The 19,470-nt window shown below is 35.3% G+C and overlaps 1 protein-coding gene across 1 annotated transcript in view; it reads left to right on the plus strand.

Moving 5' to 3' along the window:
- Positions 1 to 19,470, plus strand: part of mapk8ip2 (mitogen-activated protein kinase 8 interacting protein 2) — a 41,150-nt gene that overhangs the window by 12,659 nt on the left and 9,021 nt on the right. Inside the window, exons 2-6 of the mRNA XM_073850859.1 lie at positions 4,570 to 4,675; positions 15,628 to 15,861; positions 15,946 to 16,024; positions 16,734 to 16,928; positions 17,017 to 19,338. Of these exons, the coding sequence (XP_073706960.1) occupies positions 4,570 to 4,675; positions 15,628 to 15,861; positions 15,946 to 16,024; positions 16,734 to 16,928; positions 17,017 to 19,338 (2,936 nt within the window). The remainder of the gene's footprint in view (positions 1 to 4,569; positions 4,676 to 15,627; positions 15,862 to 15,945; positions 16,025 to 16,733; positions 16,929 to 17,016; positions 19,339 to 19,470) is intronic.

Below are 19,470 nucleotides of genomic sequence, written 5' to 3' on the forward strand. Positions count from 1 at the left end.
ATGGCAAAAGCTGCTGTAAATGCAAAGGATGGTCACGCCAAATGTTGATTTAATTTAGTTAATAGAAGTTAATTGATAAAGAAAATCTATTTATGACATTTTTTTTGACAGCATCGTCATTTTACAGCATTTTTACACAAGTGCCTAAAACTTTTAACAGTGCTGTAGCTTTGCAGGTTGATTTCTTAAATTAAAAATTATTTTTTTAGCTGGTGAAAATAATAGTGTTCTAAAATGTTTGGCCACCACTGTATTTATGTATGTATGTATTATATTATACATACCTATTATACTATTATATATTTTCCTCTTCAGAACGTTTGAGGCTCATTGGAGCATCTGGGAAACAGAAAACCATCAATAATTTAGCTTTCAATTCACAGAAAAGCAAACACAGCTTGTTAACCACAAAAAAAAAAAAATCCACCCAGGCAAATTATCACCTTTTGTTTGCTCAGTGAGAAATAGTTAGTAGTAGTTGACCTTCCTGAAGTGGTTCTGTTTTGCTCCAGTGGAGTCAGGGTTGACATTTACTGTTGGGGGGAAATGAGGAGGGAGGTCCCAGTGTTGACAATAGCCTGGCATCCCTGATTATACCAGCCCGTCTCCTGTCCATTCATCTGGAATCTGACACAGGTCAGCACACATGATGAGATTCTACACACTTGATTTCCCTTGTGCTGTGCATCAGGGTTTGACAGACAGGCCACTGAAGCAACAAGATTTCGACAGCTGTAAGATTTTGAGCGTTTTTTTTTTTTTTTTGTCAGGTTGATCTAGTGTTATTAAATACAATGATTCTCTCTCTCTATTTTACAGTCCAGCTGCAATTTTAAAGGGATAGTTCACCCATAAATTAAAATTCTGTCATTAATTACTCACCCTCATGTCGCTCCAAACACGCAAGGTCTTAGTTCATCTTCGGAACACAAATTAAGATATTTTTGATAAATTCCCGAGAGCTTTCTGACCCTGCATAGACAACAATGCAACTGACATGTTCAAGACCCAGAAAGGTAGTAAGGACACCGATAAAATAAAATCTGATCAATGGTTCAACCGTAATGTTTTGAAGCTTCTTCTCTTCTGTGCTCAGTTTGGGCGGTAAAGAAATTCAGATTACCTCTCAAATACAGTTGAGGTCAAAAGTTTACAACCCCCTTCAGAATTTGAAAAATGTTATTTATTTTACCAGAATAAAAGGTATCATACAAAATGCATGTTATTGTTTATTTAGTACTGACCTGAATATGATATACATAAAATGTGTTTACATATAGTCTACAAGAGAAAATTTATAAAAATGAGCCCATTCAAAAGTTTACATACACTTGATTCTTATTTCTTAATATTGTGTTGTTATCTAAATAATCCACAGCTGTGTTTTTTGTTAAGTCATGAGTCCCTTGTTTGTCCACACTTTTTGAATTTGAAGATCAGAGTAAATTTAACTTATTTTGTCTTCTGGGAAACATGTAAGTATCTTCTGTAGCCTCTGAAGGGCAGTACTAAATGATAAAATATGATATTTAGGCAAAATAAGAAAAATGTACACATCTCTATTCTGTTCAAAAGTTTTCACCCCCCAGCACTTAATGCCTTGTTTTCCTTCTGAAGCATCAGTGGGTGTTTGAACCTTATTTAATAGTTTCAGATGCATCCCTCAGTTGTCCTCAGTGTGAAAAGATAGATCTCAAAATCATACAGTCATTGTTGGAAAGGTTTCAAATACACAAAAATGCTGGAAAACCAAAAAAAAGCTTTAGAAGGATTTTTCTAAAGAACAAATTAACAGCTATCACTAAACAAAAACACATAGCTGTGGATTATTGAGCACAGAACAGAGTATTAAGAATCAAGTGTATGTAAACTTTTGAATTGGGTTATTTTTATAAATTGAATTATTATTTTCTCTTGTGGACTATGTAAACATTTTTTATTTTAACTTATTCAGGTCAGTAATAAATAAACAATAAAATGCATTTTGCATGATCCTTCTTATTTTTTGTAAAAAAAAGTAACATTTTGCAGATTCTGAATAGGGGGTGTAAACTTTTGACCTCACCTGTATGTTAATACTATTTTAGTATTTTTGCTTGTTCTTTTCAAAAGAGGGGCTGAGCGAATGCCATTCATAACGTCATAGTAGGACGTCTGAAATGGAGGCATTACAAAGAGTTTGTAGAGCTTGCTAAATTTCATGTTAAATGCAGATCATGGTTTAGCATTTGTTTTGGATGTATACTTTATTGATGGTTTTTAGAAGATGGCTAGTAAAAAATTTTGCCAGCATAGTTAGTCATGAGTACAGCAGTTTTGACCTGTGACATAAAAAACGGGAATAGCTTAAACATTCATAGAAGCCTAGCATGAAATGACTCATTATTGATGAATGTGATTCACTTAAATGAGCCTTGTGAGTAAAAAGGATATAAGTGCCAGCAGAGAAATGATCACAGAATATATGAAATGACCAAAATAACACAAATAAGCAAATGCTGTGTTCAGAAAGTATCTCATCACAGTATAAATCATGTTTGCTCACATGAAGCTGTTTTCATGATGCACATAGATGATAGAGGTTTACTGATTGAAACAGGCTTACACACAGGGAGTCAGTAAAAAGTAGACTTAATTTTTATTATATGTGACCGTGGACCACAAAACCAATCATAAGGGTTAATTTTTTGAAATTGAGATTTCTACATCATTTAAAGGCTAAATAAATAAGCTTCCTATTGATGTATGGTTGTTAGGATAGGACAATATTTGGCCAAGATACAAGTATTTGAACATCTAGAATCTGAGGGTGCAAAAAAATCTAAATATTAAGAAAATCGCCTTTAAAGTTGTTCAAATGAAGTTCTTAGCAATGCATATTACTAAACAAAAAGTACGTTTTGATATATTTACGGTAGGAAATTTACAAAATAATTTACGGTAGGAATTTTACAAAATATCTTCATGGAACATGATCTTTTTTGGCATAAAAGAAGAATCTAGATTTTTGACTCATAAGATGTATTTTTGGCTATTGCTACAAATATACCTGTACTTAAGACTGCATTTGTGGTCCAGGGTCACATATTATTCTATTTGAATGTTTTATTTCTTCATAAATTACATGAGCAAAAACATACATAAGCATAAATGTATGAAAACAATGTTTCTAACCATGTCTGTGATCAAAAATCTAAAGGTCTGAGATTTTATTTATTGTTTAATGGGTTGATTGATAATTCATTCTGGGCTTTTAGGCTCAAAATGGGCTTTTTTGTAGCTCTTGGGTTCAGGATGGGCTGACAACAATTTCTAAACATTATTTATGAGAGAACCAGATCAATTTACAGTCAGGGGACCATTGTGGACCCTTCAAATTCAGCGTCCTGCATAATTTAGAGAATTTCACTGATGTGCGGTCACCGATATATTGATTTTTTTGCAACAACTTTCAAAGTGCTCAACCAATCGGATTAGCTTTAGCTGGAATTAACCTTTATATAATGCGTGTTGCAACAAATGTCATCCTTTGTCAACAATATTAGTTCATTTGCAGCAATATTAGTAGATAAATAAATAGCTGTTCTACTTATTAGATACAATTTAATTAAAGAGTTTATTAAGGCACATGACCTTCTGCTTCTGAATTTAGATCTATTTTAAAAAATATCAATATTTTCAGACAAGCACACACAGTACACATATCTCTCTCCTCCTCCCTCTTTCTCTGGTTCTGTCTTGGATCCTCCATACATTACAGATCTGTGTGATTGTGGCGCTCTGACTGTGAAAAGCTGCATTGCAGCACTCCTGTCAGCCGAGATGAAATCGTCCCTGCATTTGAGGCTAGCATACACCAGAATCGGGGTTAATGCATTTTGCTGAGCCAAAGCAGAGCCAAATAAGGCAAAACAGAGGCTGGCCTTATTTAGCAGCATGCTAACCCACTTATCAATAATGAACAGGGATGGTAGAGGAGAGAAATGATTGGTTGTTCAAAGGTGTGGTGGCCATTTTTTAACTGGTGTTGTGATTCTGTGTATATGTTTGTGTGCTAACCTGAGTGACCTTGTGGATTTCTTAGGCTAGTGACCTGTGTGTGTGGAATCAGCTGATAAATCTTGGCAGCTCATATTTCAGATAAGACTTCCACAGGGACACACTTATATTAGCCAGCACATCTCAGAGATGCAATCCTAACCCTCACACTGCTAATTTCAGTATGTTTAAAGAAAATCGTCATTTGATTTTAGAGTATTTCAAATAGTGGGAGAACTGGTGTGCAGTGTTAATTTCGTTGATGAATAATTTTCATTAATATTTTTTCACAGATGAAGACGATAACGAAATAAAAACTCTGAATGACAAAAACTCGTGAGCATCTATTGACACTTCCCGCAACAAATAAAAACGAGACTAAAATGTAAAAAATGTCAACGTCTGGAAGTAAGAGAGGAGCTGATATACGGAGAGTCCAAAGACTTATGATTAAAATGATCAAAATTTTCTGTCAAAGTAATACTTCTGGTGTGTTTATTATTTTTTCATTATATTTGGGTTTGTTTGCAGGCCGGCTCATGACATCAGTCTGGAGGAGTTTGATGATGAAGATTTGTCTGAAATCACAGATGATTGTGGCATAGGCCTCAACTACGACTCTGACCCTTATGAAAAGGTATGAACCATTAGCATTATATAATTAATTATATAATTATTTTATTTAATTTTTTTATTTCATTTAATGCAATTGTGGCATAGGCCTCAACTATGACTCTGATTCTTACGAAAAGGTACGAATCATTCACAATGCATCCATTTTATTTTATTGTATTATTTTATTTTATTTTACATTATATATTTATATTATGTTATTTATTTTATTATTCAGTGCAATCCAATGCAATTTTGTGATTGTGGCATAGGCTTCAACTATGACTCTGACCCTTCACAGTGCATCCTTGTACTATTTTATTTTATTTATTATTATTATTTTATTTTATTTTACTTGTGTGATTATGGCATAGTCCTCAACTATGACTCTGACCCTTCACAATGCATCCTTTTACTATTTTTATAATTATTTTATTTTATTTTATTTATTATTCAATGCAATGCAATGCAATTGTGTGATTGTTGCATAGGCTTCAACTATGACTCTGGCTCTTCACAATGCATCCTTTTATTATTTTATTTATTTATGCGTTATCGGCATTAACGTGCTGCATTAACGTGAGACTCTTATCGGGCGATAAAAAAAATATCGCCTTTAATCTATTCTCAACGTTGGGTTGGGAGCTGGGTCTAAACTATGTAAGCTATGATGACTTTCACCTTGATATTTTAGCGCGGATGACGTATACCTAGTCGAATTGCACTGTAGGGGGCGAGAAAGAGTCTTCAACTTCTGTGAAATTACCACATCAAATGAGACGTGCAGACATGGATGCAGTTATGAAGCCGCTTCAGGGCAGGTGCGTTGCTAGACCCTTTTTACTGGGGCACGTGCCCCAGTGAAAATCTGCCGTGCCCCAGTAAAATCTCAAATTTGAGTTAGAATTTACTTTGATATTCCCGAAATAAAGACATTAAACTATATGCAACAACTGAATTGATGCTTCTAAAAGCAACGCAGTTTAATGGAAGACTATGCACGCAGAAATCCATGTGCGTGCGCGTCTGTGTATTTAACGGCAACGCGCACGTCGTGCAGCCTTTTGCGCAGAAGTACTTGGTTACACAAGTTTGTATAGGTAATTATGTTGTAAATGCAATTGTCAAGCAGTTTGTGATGCATTTTGGAAACAGGAGATGAGCGCCTGGTCTCGAAGACTTACTTTTAGTCATTATTTGGGTAGCACACATATTCTGAATATGCCTTCAGCAGAATTCAAATTAGCCATTTTAATCTAGTTTAATCTAGATTAATTCCAAGATTTAATCTAGATTAATCTAGATAAAAAAAAAATTATCTATGCCCACCCCTATTTATTTCATTTTCTAGTGTGCTACAGTCCAGTGTGGTACTTCCAGGAAACTGTAAGCTCTATCATGCCTAACAGAAAGAGCAGCTAATATAAACATATTTACATATGGATATATATGCAGCGTTTCACACCATCACTGACAGTCGTCAGTCAGTCAGTAATGGCAGACAAGCACTCAAATTTGAGCACTTTTGAAATGTTTTTCAAAAAGCCAGTATTCAAAGTCTGTATTTTTCTATGTTTTGATGCAGTTCTGGATTTAAATCCAGGATCTACTTTTAAAAACACATTCTCAGTTGAATTTCCGAATGTTAAAATCCAGTGCAACGATTAACATTGAACTACTGCAAAACATCCAAATGTAGTCTTTCCCCTTTGTGCTATGTGTTAATATGGATGGAGAGCGCTTGTGGAAATGTTAGCATTAGACACTGTGTGTGCTGGCTGCATTGAGGGATTGTAAATGTTTTATTGCGGTGGCGGTGTGCCACAGCTGCAGTAGAAGGGCTGGTAACCCAGTGAAGTTTGCTGCTATGCAGACCTCTCTTCTCAGCTTTCTGCACCCCAGTCCTATTACAACAAAACCGCTTCCTCTTCCCTCACCCTGCTCCTAATTTCTTCTGCCTGCGTTCTCTGCAAAATGTTCAAACGTGCATGTATCGCTTCGATTATAACGCTTCATGTGCCTTTGGTGTGTCAGATTGATTTAAATGCAGTGTTTCGGTCCACACAATCACATTCTGTGGGCATCATGGCATGCAGTGACCTCACATTGTTCAGTATGTAGGCAGATTGATTAGTTGGTTCTGGATGGTGATTGGACGGTCTATAGGCTGGTCATTTATTGATTGGTCGGTTGATCTCAAAGTGGGCGGCAGAGTCCATGCAGTGTGTCAGGCCACAGTTTTCTTTTTTTTTGCCACAGTTAGCGGCTCTAATTCAGCACACACATACACAAACGCCTGTCCCACAGGATTATGTCACGTGGAATCAACACTGCATCGTGTTTGAAGGGCCTGTCCCTTGTCTATGCAACTAGAGACTATGAAATCACAGAAGACATCCTCTGTGCCTCCAGTGTGCCACTTAGAGGAGTTACATAAGAAACCTTCAAGGTTTATATGAACAATAGCTGTTGGATAGGAAATATTTGTACAGTTTAGTTGGTTGTTTAAACTTCATGTTATTATTTTGAGGTGTTATCATTAACGATACACATTTTTAACTGAAGGTTATTTTTAAATTCCTGGGAATAAAAATTAAACATCCTTAATCCATGTTTTTTTCTGATTTTGTTTTTCATTTGAACAGTTAAACAAATGTATTCAATTATAAATAAATAATTATTACTAATATTATTTTAACTTTTTGGCATAATTTGAAAAAATTAAAAATAATTTGTGACCCTGGACCACAAAACCAGTCTTAAGTAGCACGGATATATTTGTAGCAATAGCCAAAATTATATTGTATGGGTCAATTTTTTTTATGCCAAAAATCATTAGGATTATGTAAACATTATGTTCTATGAAGATATTTTGTCATTTTTTTCTACCGTAAATATATCAAAACTTTTTTGCAATTTCTAGTTTGCATCTCACAAAGAGTTTATATTCCAGTTTTTCTCAGAATTGCAAGATATAAATTCAGAATTATGAAAAATAAACCTGGAGGTCCAACATATTAGCTGCCAATTCTGAGGAAAAACTGCATTTTTTTTAAATGTCTGGTTTGCATCTCACAGAGTTTATATTTCATTTTTTCTCAGAATTGCAAGATGTAAACTCAGAATTATAAAAAATATGCCTGGAAGTCTGCCATATAAACTGGCAATTCTAAGGAAAAATTGCTTTTTTTCTGCAATTTCTAGATTGCATCTCACAAAGAGTTTATATTCCAGTTTTTTTTTTCTCAGAATTGCAAGATATGAACTCAGAATTATGAAAAATATGCCTGGAAGTCTGCCATATAAACTGGCAATTCTAAGGAAAAATTGCTTTTTTTCTGCAATTTCTAGTTTACATCTCACAAGAAGTTTATATTTCATTTTTTCTCAGAATTGCAAGATATAAACTCAGAATTATGAAAAATAAACCTGGAAGTCCAACAAATTAGCTGACAATTCTGAGGAAAAATTGCTTTTTTTTTTTTTTTGCTTTTTTTTTTTGCAATCTCTAGATTGCATCTCACAAAGAGTTTATATTCCAGTTTTTTTTTTTCTCAGAATTGCAAGATATGAACTCAGAATTATGAAAAATATGCCTGGAAGTCTGCCATATAAACTGGCAATTCTAAGGAAAAATTGCTTTTTCTTTTTTTTTTTTTTTTGCAATTTCTAGATTACATCTCACAAGGAGTTTATATTTCATTTTTTCTCAGAATTGCAAGATATAAACTCAGAATTATGAAAAATAAACCTGGAAGTCCGACATATAAACTGGCATTTCTGAGGAAAAATTGCATGTTTTTTTCTTTTTCTAGTATTTATTTTTTCTCAGAATTGCAAGATATAAACTCAGAATTATGAACTGGCATTTCTGAGGAAAATTTGCATCAAACAATTCTTTTTTCCGCCACAGAAAAAAAGGTGACTTATAATAAATGTGACTTTTTATCTCACAATTCTGCCTTTATTCTTCCTCATAATTGTAAGTTTATATTCCACAGTTCAGACTTTTCCTCTGAGAATGAGAGAATGTGAGTTAAATATTTTCCAGAAGAAATTTTGTGTAATTTTCTTTAAACAGTAATTAAATGTCCATAGTAATTTATAGTCATTTTATGTTTGTCCCATTCCCATCACAGCCTCATTTGATTGTTTTTGTGCTAAATGTTGTAATGAACGTAATGCTACAACGATAAATCCCCATTTTAGCTCAGTGAGTTTTCACCAGCTGAGTAACAGATCTTTTCAAAAAAGAAAAAGTCTTTGCCAAATCTAAAAATATGGTTATTCTACCTCTCTGATAACAGATTAAAGCCCTGCAGTTACAAAGGGAGAGATATTGTATATCACACTTGCATCTCTAGTGAAGACCACTCATCTGCTCTTCTTTTTTATCCAATTTTCCTTTTATGCCTCATGCAAAAACATTAGTAATTATTTGCGTGAATTCTATTAGATCTTTGCGAAAGCCCAGAATTTAGTACAGTAGTAGGTTTTCATATTTGTGTAATTTTTCTTTTGCAGCTTAAATCGGTTTTTGACATTCCATACCACACATATGACAAAAACACACCTACACACATGCTGTGAAATATAGATAAATACATTTTGCCTATTTGTGGCTGTGCACATTGTGCAAGGCAGGAATGATTGTGACATTTTGACATTAACGCTTCCGGAATGATTCTTGTACAGATCATTTTCCAGCCAACAATTCCATCCTTCCAAACACTCTCTCTCTCACTCTCTCTCTCCAGCTTTCTCACCCTCTCTCTCACTTCCTTCATGGATTATTCATTCTGTCTCATAGAGCTCCGGCTCTCAAAGTACATTTAACAGATTTGGGTTTCTGGGGTTTTGCAAATTACAGTATGCTGTTGATGAACGGTAACTGAGCAGAGTAGCGTGCGGTATTAGAAAAATGTCATGAAACGGCATTCACAACGCATTTAACTTACGTAATATGACATATTATTTCTTAATACAACAGAATATGTAGTTTAAAATCATGTGAGGCACTACTTCTCATCATCAGCAAAAAAAGAAATAAAAAGGAATTTAGGAGTAGCAAGAAAGTCTTGATAAAAGCAATTTATTTTCCCCCTTTCAGAATCTGCAAAATGTTAATTAGTTATTGTTTATTTAGTACTGACCTGAATAAGATATTTCACAGCCAAGATATTTACATATAGTCCACAAGAGAAAATAGTAGTTGAATTTATAAAAATGATCCCGTTCAAAAGCTGTTTTTTATTGATAGTTGTTCATGAGTCCCTTGTTTGTCCTGAACAGCTGCCTGCTGTTCTTCAGAAAAATCCTTCTGATCTTAAAAATTATTTGGTTTTCCAGCATTTTTATGCATTTGAACCCTTTCAAACAATGACTGTATGATTTTGAGATCCAACTTTTTACTCCGAAGAAAACTGAGGGACTCATATGCAATTATTACAAACGGTTCAAATGCTCATTGATGCTCCAGAAAGAAAAACAATGCATTAAGAGAAAGTGAAAACTTTTTGAATTTGAAGATCAGGGTAAATTTAACTTATTCTGTCTTCTGGGAAACATGTAAGTCTCTTCTGTAGCCTCTGAAAGGCAATACTAAATGAAAAAAATATAATATTTAGGCAAAATAAGAAAAATCTCCATTCTGTTCAAAAGTTTTCACCCCCAAGCTCTTAATGCATGGTTTTTCCTTCTGGAGCATCAGTGAGTGTTTGAACCTTCTGTAATAGCTGCATATGAGTCCCTCAGTTGCCCTTTAGTGAGAAAAGATGGATCTCAAAATCTTACAGTCATTGTTGGAAAGGGCTCAAATACACAAAAATGCTGGAAAACTAAAGAATTCATGGGGCCTGAAAGATTTGTCAGAAGAACAGCAGACAGTTTAACTGTTCAGGACAAACAAGGGACTTTTGTGGACTAGATGTAAACATCTTTTATGTGAAATACCTTATTCAGGCCAATACTAAATAAACGATAGCATGCATTTTGTATGATCTCTCTTATTTTGGTCACATTTTGCAGATTCTGAAAGGGGGATTTAAACTTTTGACCTATATTACTGTAATAATATGGCACTATAATTTGTTCACACTAAGTAAATATGTTCAGTTTTGATTTCTTACCATCTTTCAGGCCCACTTGTGTAGGGTTAAATCTGCAATTATAGCGTTTGATGACTCTGTGTGTGTGAGGGATTAGCTAAGCAGCATGAGATGTGCCATCTTAGTGTCTGTCCAAACTGCTCATAATGAGAGATCAAAGACAAGAGAGTGAGGTGTTTTTTCCTGTGGAACTGTGTGTGTGTCAGTGATTACTTAGTACGTGTTTGTTGTTTTACGTACATTTGTTTGTGCATTTCTTACACATCTGCTCTCTAACTCATGTATACAGAGGAAATATTTAGCGATAACATTTCATCACATTGTAGTCTGTTAAAATTAGTGGTACTGTGGCACAGAATTATAGAGGAAAGACTTATTATTGATGTCGTCTGCTCTGAGGGTGGAGCAGAAAACAGCGCAAATATGTGCAGGTGGGCGATTCCTGCTAGCACTGTATTGACCTTTATTTCTGCTTCCACAGTATTTTTATTTGTTTTATTGGATTTTGTATTCATTATTTTATTATTGAAATCTTATATGTGACCCTGGACCACAAAACCAGTCTTAAGTAGCACGGGTATATTTTTAGCAATAGCCAAAAAAAATTGTATGGGACAAAATTATCGATTTTTCTTTTATGCCAAAAATTATTAGGATATTAAGAAAAGATCATGTTCCATGAAGATATTTTGTAAATTTCCTACCGTAAATATATAAAAACTTAATTTATGATTTGTAATATGACTTTTTAGACAACTTTAAAGCCAATTTTATTTTTTTTGCATCCTTAGATTTTTTTAAATAGTTGTATCTCAGCCAAATATTGTCCTATCCTAACAAACCATACATCAATGGGAATTGACTTATTTATTCAACTTTCAGATGATGCATTAATCTCAATTTAAAAAATAAATAAATGTATACTTATGACTGGTTTTGTGGTCCAGGGTCACATATAGAGTTGCATATGTAAGGTTGACCAGGGATATTTCAGGTTTTTAAGTAAACATACATTCAGACTGTACAATGAAGGTAGAGTTTAACTGAGCATTTTATGTTTTATATTTTATATTTAATTTTTTCAATTAATTACAATACATTTTTTAAGAGCATTAAATGATAGATTTTCAATACGGTGATATGTTGACATAAATGGTCAACATACACTACTAGTCAAAAGTACTATTCACCAAGCCTGCATTTATTTAATCCAAGGTACAGCAAAAACAGCTACATTTTAAAATATTTTTACTATTTAAAATAACTGCTTTCTATTTGAATATATTTTAAAATGTAATTTATTTTTGTGATTTCAAAGCTGAATTTTAGCATCATTAATCCAGTCACATGATCCTTCAGAAGTCATTCTAATAACAACAAAAAACATTTATTATTATTATTATTATTATTATGGTGAAAACAGCCGTAGAATTTTTTCAGGTTTCTTTGATGAATAGAAAGTTCAGAAGAACAGCATTTATCTGAAATAGAATCCTTTGTAACATTATAAATGTATTTATAATCACTTTTGATCAATTTAAAGCATCCTTGCTAAAAAAAAGTATAATTTTTTATAATCCTTATAATTCTATAATCCTTATTCAGCTTTGCGTCACATGAATAAATGACATTTTAAATTTTTAAATTTTAAAATATATTCAAATAGAAAACAGTTATTTTACATAGAAATAATATTTCACAATATTACAGTTTTTTCAGGATTTTTCATCAAATAAACAGCCTTAATTAGCAATAAGAAACTTAAATCCTGCTGATCCCAAACTTTTGAACAACTGTGTATATTTTGTTTTACATCTAACTTAAAGTAAACGAGATATGACTACCCAGAAAAATTGACTGTTTTTATTTTTTTTGGTGACTATAATAAATCAGGCAACACTGACTGACTCATTGAGAACTGATGAATAGGCTGTCTTATAAATGATTCAAGAGCCCTCGATTATGCAGTGCAGCGCTGTAGTTAATGTCCCTGCATTAGTAATACTTGTCTGAGACATCAGTATCGCTGCCCCCACTCCTTCCTGCATCTACTGCAGTATACAACTCGTGTGTGTGTGTGTGTGTGTGTGTGTGTGTGCACTGTATACGTTTATATATATATATATATATATATATATATATATATATATATATATATATATATATATATATATATATATGCTCTTTAAGCTCCTTTTTCTTTATTTACAATCTTATGTTGTTTCCTTCACCTTATAACACTGGATCTTTTCTTTTTTTCCTCTTTATCCCTCTTCTGCTCTGCCTATGCGGTCAGCATCTAGAGCGCTGCATTCATTCATGACTTCTGTGTGAGTTCGGCTGCCTCAGCAGAACACTTTTTGCTGGTGTAATGCTGACTCTGTCTCTGAGCCGGGATGTAAAATCAGTGCTGGTCAGGGGTGAGGCCTCGTCCTTGGAAATATTAGAGCGATAGAGTTTCAACAGAGCATTTATACACTAACTCATGCTTTATAGCTAGAACTACGTCAATACAGCATTAGAGCATATACGTCTCTCTCCAAAGTGTGGTTATTGGTCATAGTGTGTTTGACTGCTGCTGGTCATGGGTATTGATTTGGATAGAGATGGCGTATAGATTCAGGTCCCTGCAGTGCCAGCTGGTTGTGAAGCTAATGCAGCGTGAGAGTTTTTAATGACATCACCTACAGACATTTGCTAAGCAACAAACAGAATTTTAACTCTAGTGTGTGCATTCTTAATTGAGGTGAATATCAGACGCTAGGCTTATGTAAGTGCATTGAGTTGTTTTCCTGGAAGGGCGCTGAAACCTGAGGAGCTTTAGCATTGATCACCATCTGCCCTTCCCTTATAAGACGTGATTCTCTCAGCTTTGTTCACAGTCCATCCACTTTCCTTTTTAAAGACAAAATTAATTCCAAATTCATCCTATTTACTTGATTAATACGCATTTTGAATGATTAATCAGAGTCTGACTCTGACTCTGTTTTGATGTAACGCCCACTTTTCACTAACCAATCAATTATTGATCGATAAATTCTAGTCCCGCCCTACATTTTAGTAAATAGGCTTTGAATACTGTTTCATAAAGGAATATTCCAGGGTAAATATAAAAACAAGCTTCTAGTAATGCACTTACATTTTTTTAATAAATAAAAATAAAACAAAAAGTGGTATGTATGGTATATTGTTAAAAAAGCTTTTTATTTCAGATAAATGCTGATCTTTGGATCTTTAAATTACACTTTAAAATATATTCAAATAGAAAACAGTTATTTTAAATAGTAAATAGTTTTTGCCATATTTTTGGATCCAATAAATGCACGCTTGGTTTTTAAAACATTTTTTAAAATCTTACTGTTCAAAAACTTTTGACTGGTAGTGTATGTGAAATATATTTTTTCCTCTAGGCACTAACAGTAAAAATGTTCATGATTTTTAAGTACTAATGTATTTAAGTGCTAGCAAAAATATGAGCCTCACATTTCTGCTTTTAAATTCTCTTGTATAATTGTCCCATAGACTTCAATTCTAAGCACATTACTGTAAATACATTTTTATTGTGTTTTTACAAATTGAAGGATGTCTGTTTGTTTTTTTTTTATTTAAAATGCACTACTAATCAAAAGTTTTTGAACAGTAAGATTTTTTATGTTTTTTATAGAAGTCTCTTCTGCTCACCAAGCCTTCATTTATTTGATGAATTTAAATACAGCCAAAGCAGTAATATTGTGAAATATTTTTACTATTTAAAATAACTTGTTTTCTATTTGAATATATTATTATTATTATTATTATTATTATTATATAAAATGTATTTTATTCCTGTGATTAAAGCTACATTTTAGCATCATTACTCCAGTTTTCAGTGTCACATGATGAACATTTATTATTATTATTATTAATATTTAAAACAGTTTAGTAAATTTTCTTAGGATTTTTTGATCAGCATTTATCTGAAATAAAAAGCTTTTGTAACATCATACATTATACCATTCAAAAGCTTGGAGTCAGTATATATTTTTTCTTTTATTAGGAAAGATGCTTTAAATTAATCAAAAGTGATAATAAGGACATTTATAATGTTACAAAAGATATTTATTTCAGATAAATGCATCAAATAAACCTTAAATTCTGCTCGGCTGTTTTTAACATCTTTTTTTTTTTAGCAGCAAATCAGAATATTAGAATGATTTCTAAAGGATCATGTGACTGGAGTAATGATGCTAAAATTTCAGCTTTTAAATCACAGGAATAAATTACATTTTAAAATGTATTCAAATAGAAAACAGTTATTTTTAATAGTAAAATATATATATGTATTCTGTACTTTGGATCAAATAAATAAAGTCTTTTCTTTAAAAAAAACATTACAAATCTTATTGTTCAAAAACTTTTAACTGGTAGTGTATACCTTTAAACGTATGTTAATTTAAATATTACAGTCATAAATATATTCTGCATTTGTCATTAAACATATCTGCAAGATAGAGTTGGTTGTTTCTGCAACCACCGATCTATATTTATATATAGAGTAGCACATGTTTCAGAAATGATGGCCTGGCTAGCAGTCAAGTCTTCATCCAGTCCAGGGTGAACATATGGCACAACTAATGGATGGAACACAACATTAGCAGCAGAGAAAAAGGTTGTTGAATCATGCATGGTAGACATGAAAAGCATTTGCTCTGAGTTGGACTGTTCATGCTGACTGATATTTGTAGATATCGAATTTTTGTGTGTAATTGCTCTTCACTGGTTCATTCAGTCACCTCTGTTTCAGGCTGCAGTATTGATTTATGCTAATTTTTTACAGTGCTACACTGGATATTTTTAAATTTCTTTCTTTTCTCTCTTCTTTTTTCTAAAGGATTGCTTAATTCTAGAAAAGAATGATTTCCATCACCCAGTGTGCTCATTCCAAGATGACTTCCAAGAGTTTGAGATGATCGATGATGAAGACGAAGATGATGAGGAAGAAGAAGAAGAGGATGCAGATCCTGATGCCCCTCCTTCACCATCCGCATCTCCTCCCCCTTCCCCTACTCTGGGCACTCTGAAGAGCCGCCCAACCACTCTAAACCTGACTGCACCAGTTTCACAGGTACCTATTATACACACCTGAAATCAATAGATCAATAAACATATGTTATCAGTGTTTAAACTCTTCTTTTGGTCTTAATCTTAGGACTCTCTGAACAACAACAGCAATGTGACACCAAGAAAATCAAGCTGGCAGGATTCTCTACGAAACCCAACTTCACAGGGTAATTATTGTGCATGTACTGTATATATAATAATTTGTGACTTTGGACCACAAAACCAAAGGCCATTTTAAGGGTCATTTTTTTATTCAGATGTATACATCTGAATAAACAAGCTTTCCATGTTAGGATATGGCCGAGATACAACTATTTGAAAATCTGGAATCTGAGGGTGCAAAAATATCAAAATATTGAGAAAATTGCCTTTAAAGTTGTTAAAATGAAGTTCTTAACATTGCATATTACTAAACAAAAATTAAGTTTTGATATATTTATGGTAGGACATTTACAAAATATCTTCATGATCTTTACTTAATATCCTAATAATTTTTGGCTTAAAAGAAAAATCAATAATTTTGACACATACAATGTATTGTTGGCTGTTGCTACAAATGAGTGAGCCGTACTGAGCCATACCATGCAGTGAAAAAGCACCAGAAAGTTGTAAAAATACAGTGTAAAAGCGCCAAAGCGCCATAACATGCAGTGGAAAAGCCCCAGAAAGTTAGCCTTGTCATGCCTTGCAATGGAAAAGCACCAAAGCGAGCTGTACCAATCCGTACCGCATCTCCACAATTCAGTACCACATGAATGAATGAATGAATGAGCCTATGAAGCGTGTTTTTAGCAATACATTTCTAACATTTATGTGTTTAGAAACGATTCTCTGAATTGCCTTTACACAGACTAATAATTTTACTCAATATTTTAGGTTGTTTGTCTCCAAACCACTCTTGCCTTGAGGACGGTTCCCATGTCACTACCACATGCCCGGGGGCTCCAGACACCACTGGCTCTGCAAAAGGTACACCCTCAAACCCACCAGTTCATTGTGGTTCTCATCAGTCACCTGGCAGGCCGCTGCTGTATGACTTTGAGGGCAACAGACGAGAGCGACCTGAATATGGTAAGAAGTCGGATCATGTTGCTAATGGACAATCAAAATGAATACACAATATACCCATGATAATCTTTCTTTTTGTCTTCCAAATCAGGCTCCTTTGGTCAACATAACTCATCAAGTGGGTCTGAGGCGACTGAGGTGAAACCTGAGGTTGAGGAATCCACTCTAAGTGAGCTTGTTCCCTCAGTGGATGATTGCACTTCTCAGTGCTCCGATACCGAGGTTGACCATGACCTGAATGGTCATGCCAAACGTCGACCTTGCCGCTCTCGACCTAATGACACTTATACCGTGACCACAGAGACCACTGATGATCCAGAGTTGGAAAACGATGGTACCAGTAGATGTCTGTCCTCAACCGCACCTCTTGGTAACGATGCTGAGACTCCGCTATCGGATGAGGAGCTGGACAAAGAGTTCGACATTGACTTCATGAGTAAGGATACCTACGATCAAACCAGCAAGGAAGCTGAGGCATCTTGTTACGTTGAGTTCCCCTGCATTGAACCGACTGAGTCCATTTCTGTCTCCAGCTACGTTTCGTCCAGTCGATCAGACGTTCTTGAAGCTATGGACGAACCTCGAAACATGCATCAGGGTCAAGCTGCTGCTGCAAATGACACGACTTCTCCTTCATCCGATCCTGGTATTGCTGATATGAACACCAAACGCTATGCAGAGTCAGACCGCCACAGCGATGACCTTAGCTCTCCTGGATCAGACTCTGATATTGAAGGGGAACTTGAGGCTGCATTTGCATGCGGTCCACTTGCTGGTAACATGATTTCCTCCATCTCAGAGACAGAGCTGGACCTGACCAGTGAATCTAGCAGTGGGCGCTCCTCACACCTCACCAATTCCATTGAAGAAGCCAGCTCCCCAACCTCAGACCAAGAACTGGACCAGGAGCTGGACCCTGAGCAGGACAGCGGTATTGTAGGTCTAAAAGCGTCTCTTCTTCTGGGCCAGCCTGAGCCAATTAAACAAGAACCTTCACCAGGTCTAGAACCCAGCCCTGACATGTTACAACTAGATGATGGCCAAGCTCTGATGAGCCTGCAGAATGTAGATGACGAACAGGGTTATGAGCATCAGGCTGATCCAGACGAGACTCTTCCCCCCACCGTTCCTTGTGAAGATAGCGGCTCTCAGCAGTTGTTGTTGAAGATTGAGCCTGACCACAGTCTTGAGAGCTTCAAACGCTCTTTCTACTTGCCGGTTGGCCCCAAACTCATGCCCTCTGTGGATGACTATGATGGTAACAGCGAGGGAGAGTCCGAGTCAGAGTCCGAGGATGAACTCAGTGAAAACTCTGATTCTCCTTGGCTTCTCAGCAACCTGGTCAACAGGATGATCTCAGAAGGCTCCTACCCAATTAGCTGCCCAGAAGAGTGCCTCAAACGCTCAGCCTCAATCTCTGACACCATCTCACCCTCGTCTGACCTGGAAACAGATACTTTCAATGAAACAGATGTCTGCAATTCAGAAAAGCAGAAGTCTGAAGAAGAGTCACAGGAGGTGACCTTTGAAAAGTCAGAGATGGATGAAGAGAAGGAGAGAGAAGCCAGCTATATATCTGAAGAAGGACAGAAGGTAAGCAAGAGAACAGACTCTTGTCTGTACATGAGCAACCCCACATATGGAAACGTTATGCCTGAGAGATTGGATATGAGGATGAAGAATTACGAATTGGAGGACTTCCCATCTCAGAACTCATTAAAAAACAAGCAGAAAGAAGAAGAGGAGGAGCCAAATAATGACCTAATGATGGAAAGAATGAAGGAGCTGGAGTCTCCCAGCTTGAGCGAGAGCATAATCAGCGACAAAGACGAGGGACGGGAGACACGGGTCGATCAGCTCACTTTGCAGCGAATCACAGAAGTCAAAAACAGCCTTACGCTGGACCTCCCAACAGCACAGACCAATCACTGTTTTAGTCTTACGTACTCCACAGATAATGATGAAGACGAGCAAGATACCTCTCCGTTTCTGGAGGATCTACACAAGCTACCTTCGCCCTACGGAAACGAGACTTACTTGGACAGCTCCCCACCTATTGACGAGAGTGTGCAAGAGTTTAGGAACGTAACCTCCGAGCGGCCCATCGATGACTCCTTGGCATATGATTCGATGAAGTACACCCTAGTGGTGGATGAAAACACAACACTTGAGCTGGTGAGCCTGAAGCGCTGTACCTCGGTTCTTAGTGAGGACAGTGATGGACTCTCTACTATTTGTGATGAAGATGCTGCTGATGAAGATGAAGATATTTACGGGCAGGGCCAGATGGAAAGAAGCATGAGACCTAATTTGCTTCTAAGCTCCTCTGAAGAAGACTCCTCCCCTGAGGCGGATTTACCTTTCTCGAAGAAGTTCCTCAATGTATTTGTCAACAGCACGTCACGGTCCTCCAGTAAGTGAAATTTAACACCGTGCACAAAATGAAAATTCTGTCTTAATTTACTCACCATCATTTCATTCCAAACCTGTACATAAAAGGAGATGTTTTGAAAGATGTGTTTTTGTCCATACTAAGAAAGTCAAT

This window comes from Garra rufa, chromosome 11 (assembly GCF_049309525.1).
Source record: "Garra rufa chromosome 11, GarRuf1.0, whole genome shotgun sequence".
Taxonomy (NCBI): Eukaryota; Metazoa; Chordata; class Actinopteri; order Cypriniformes; family Cyprinidae; genus Garra; species Garra rufa.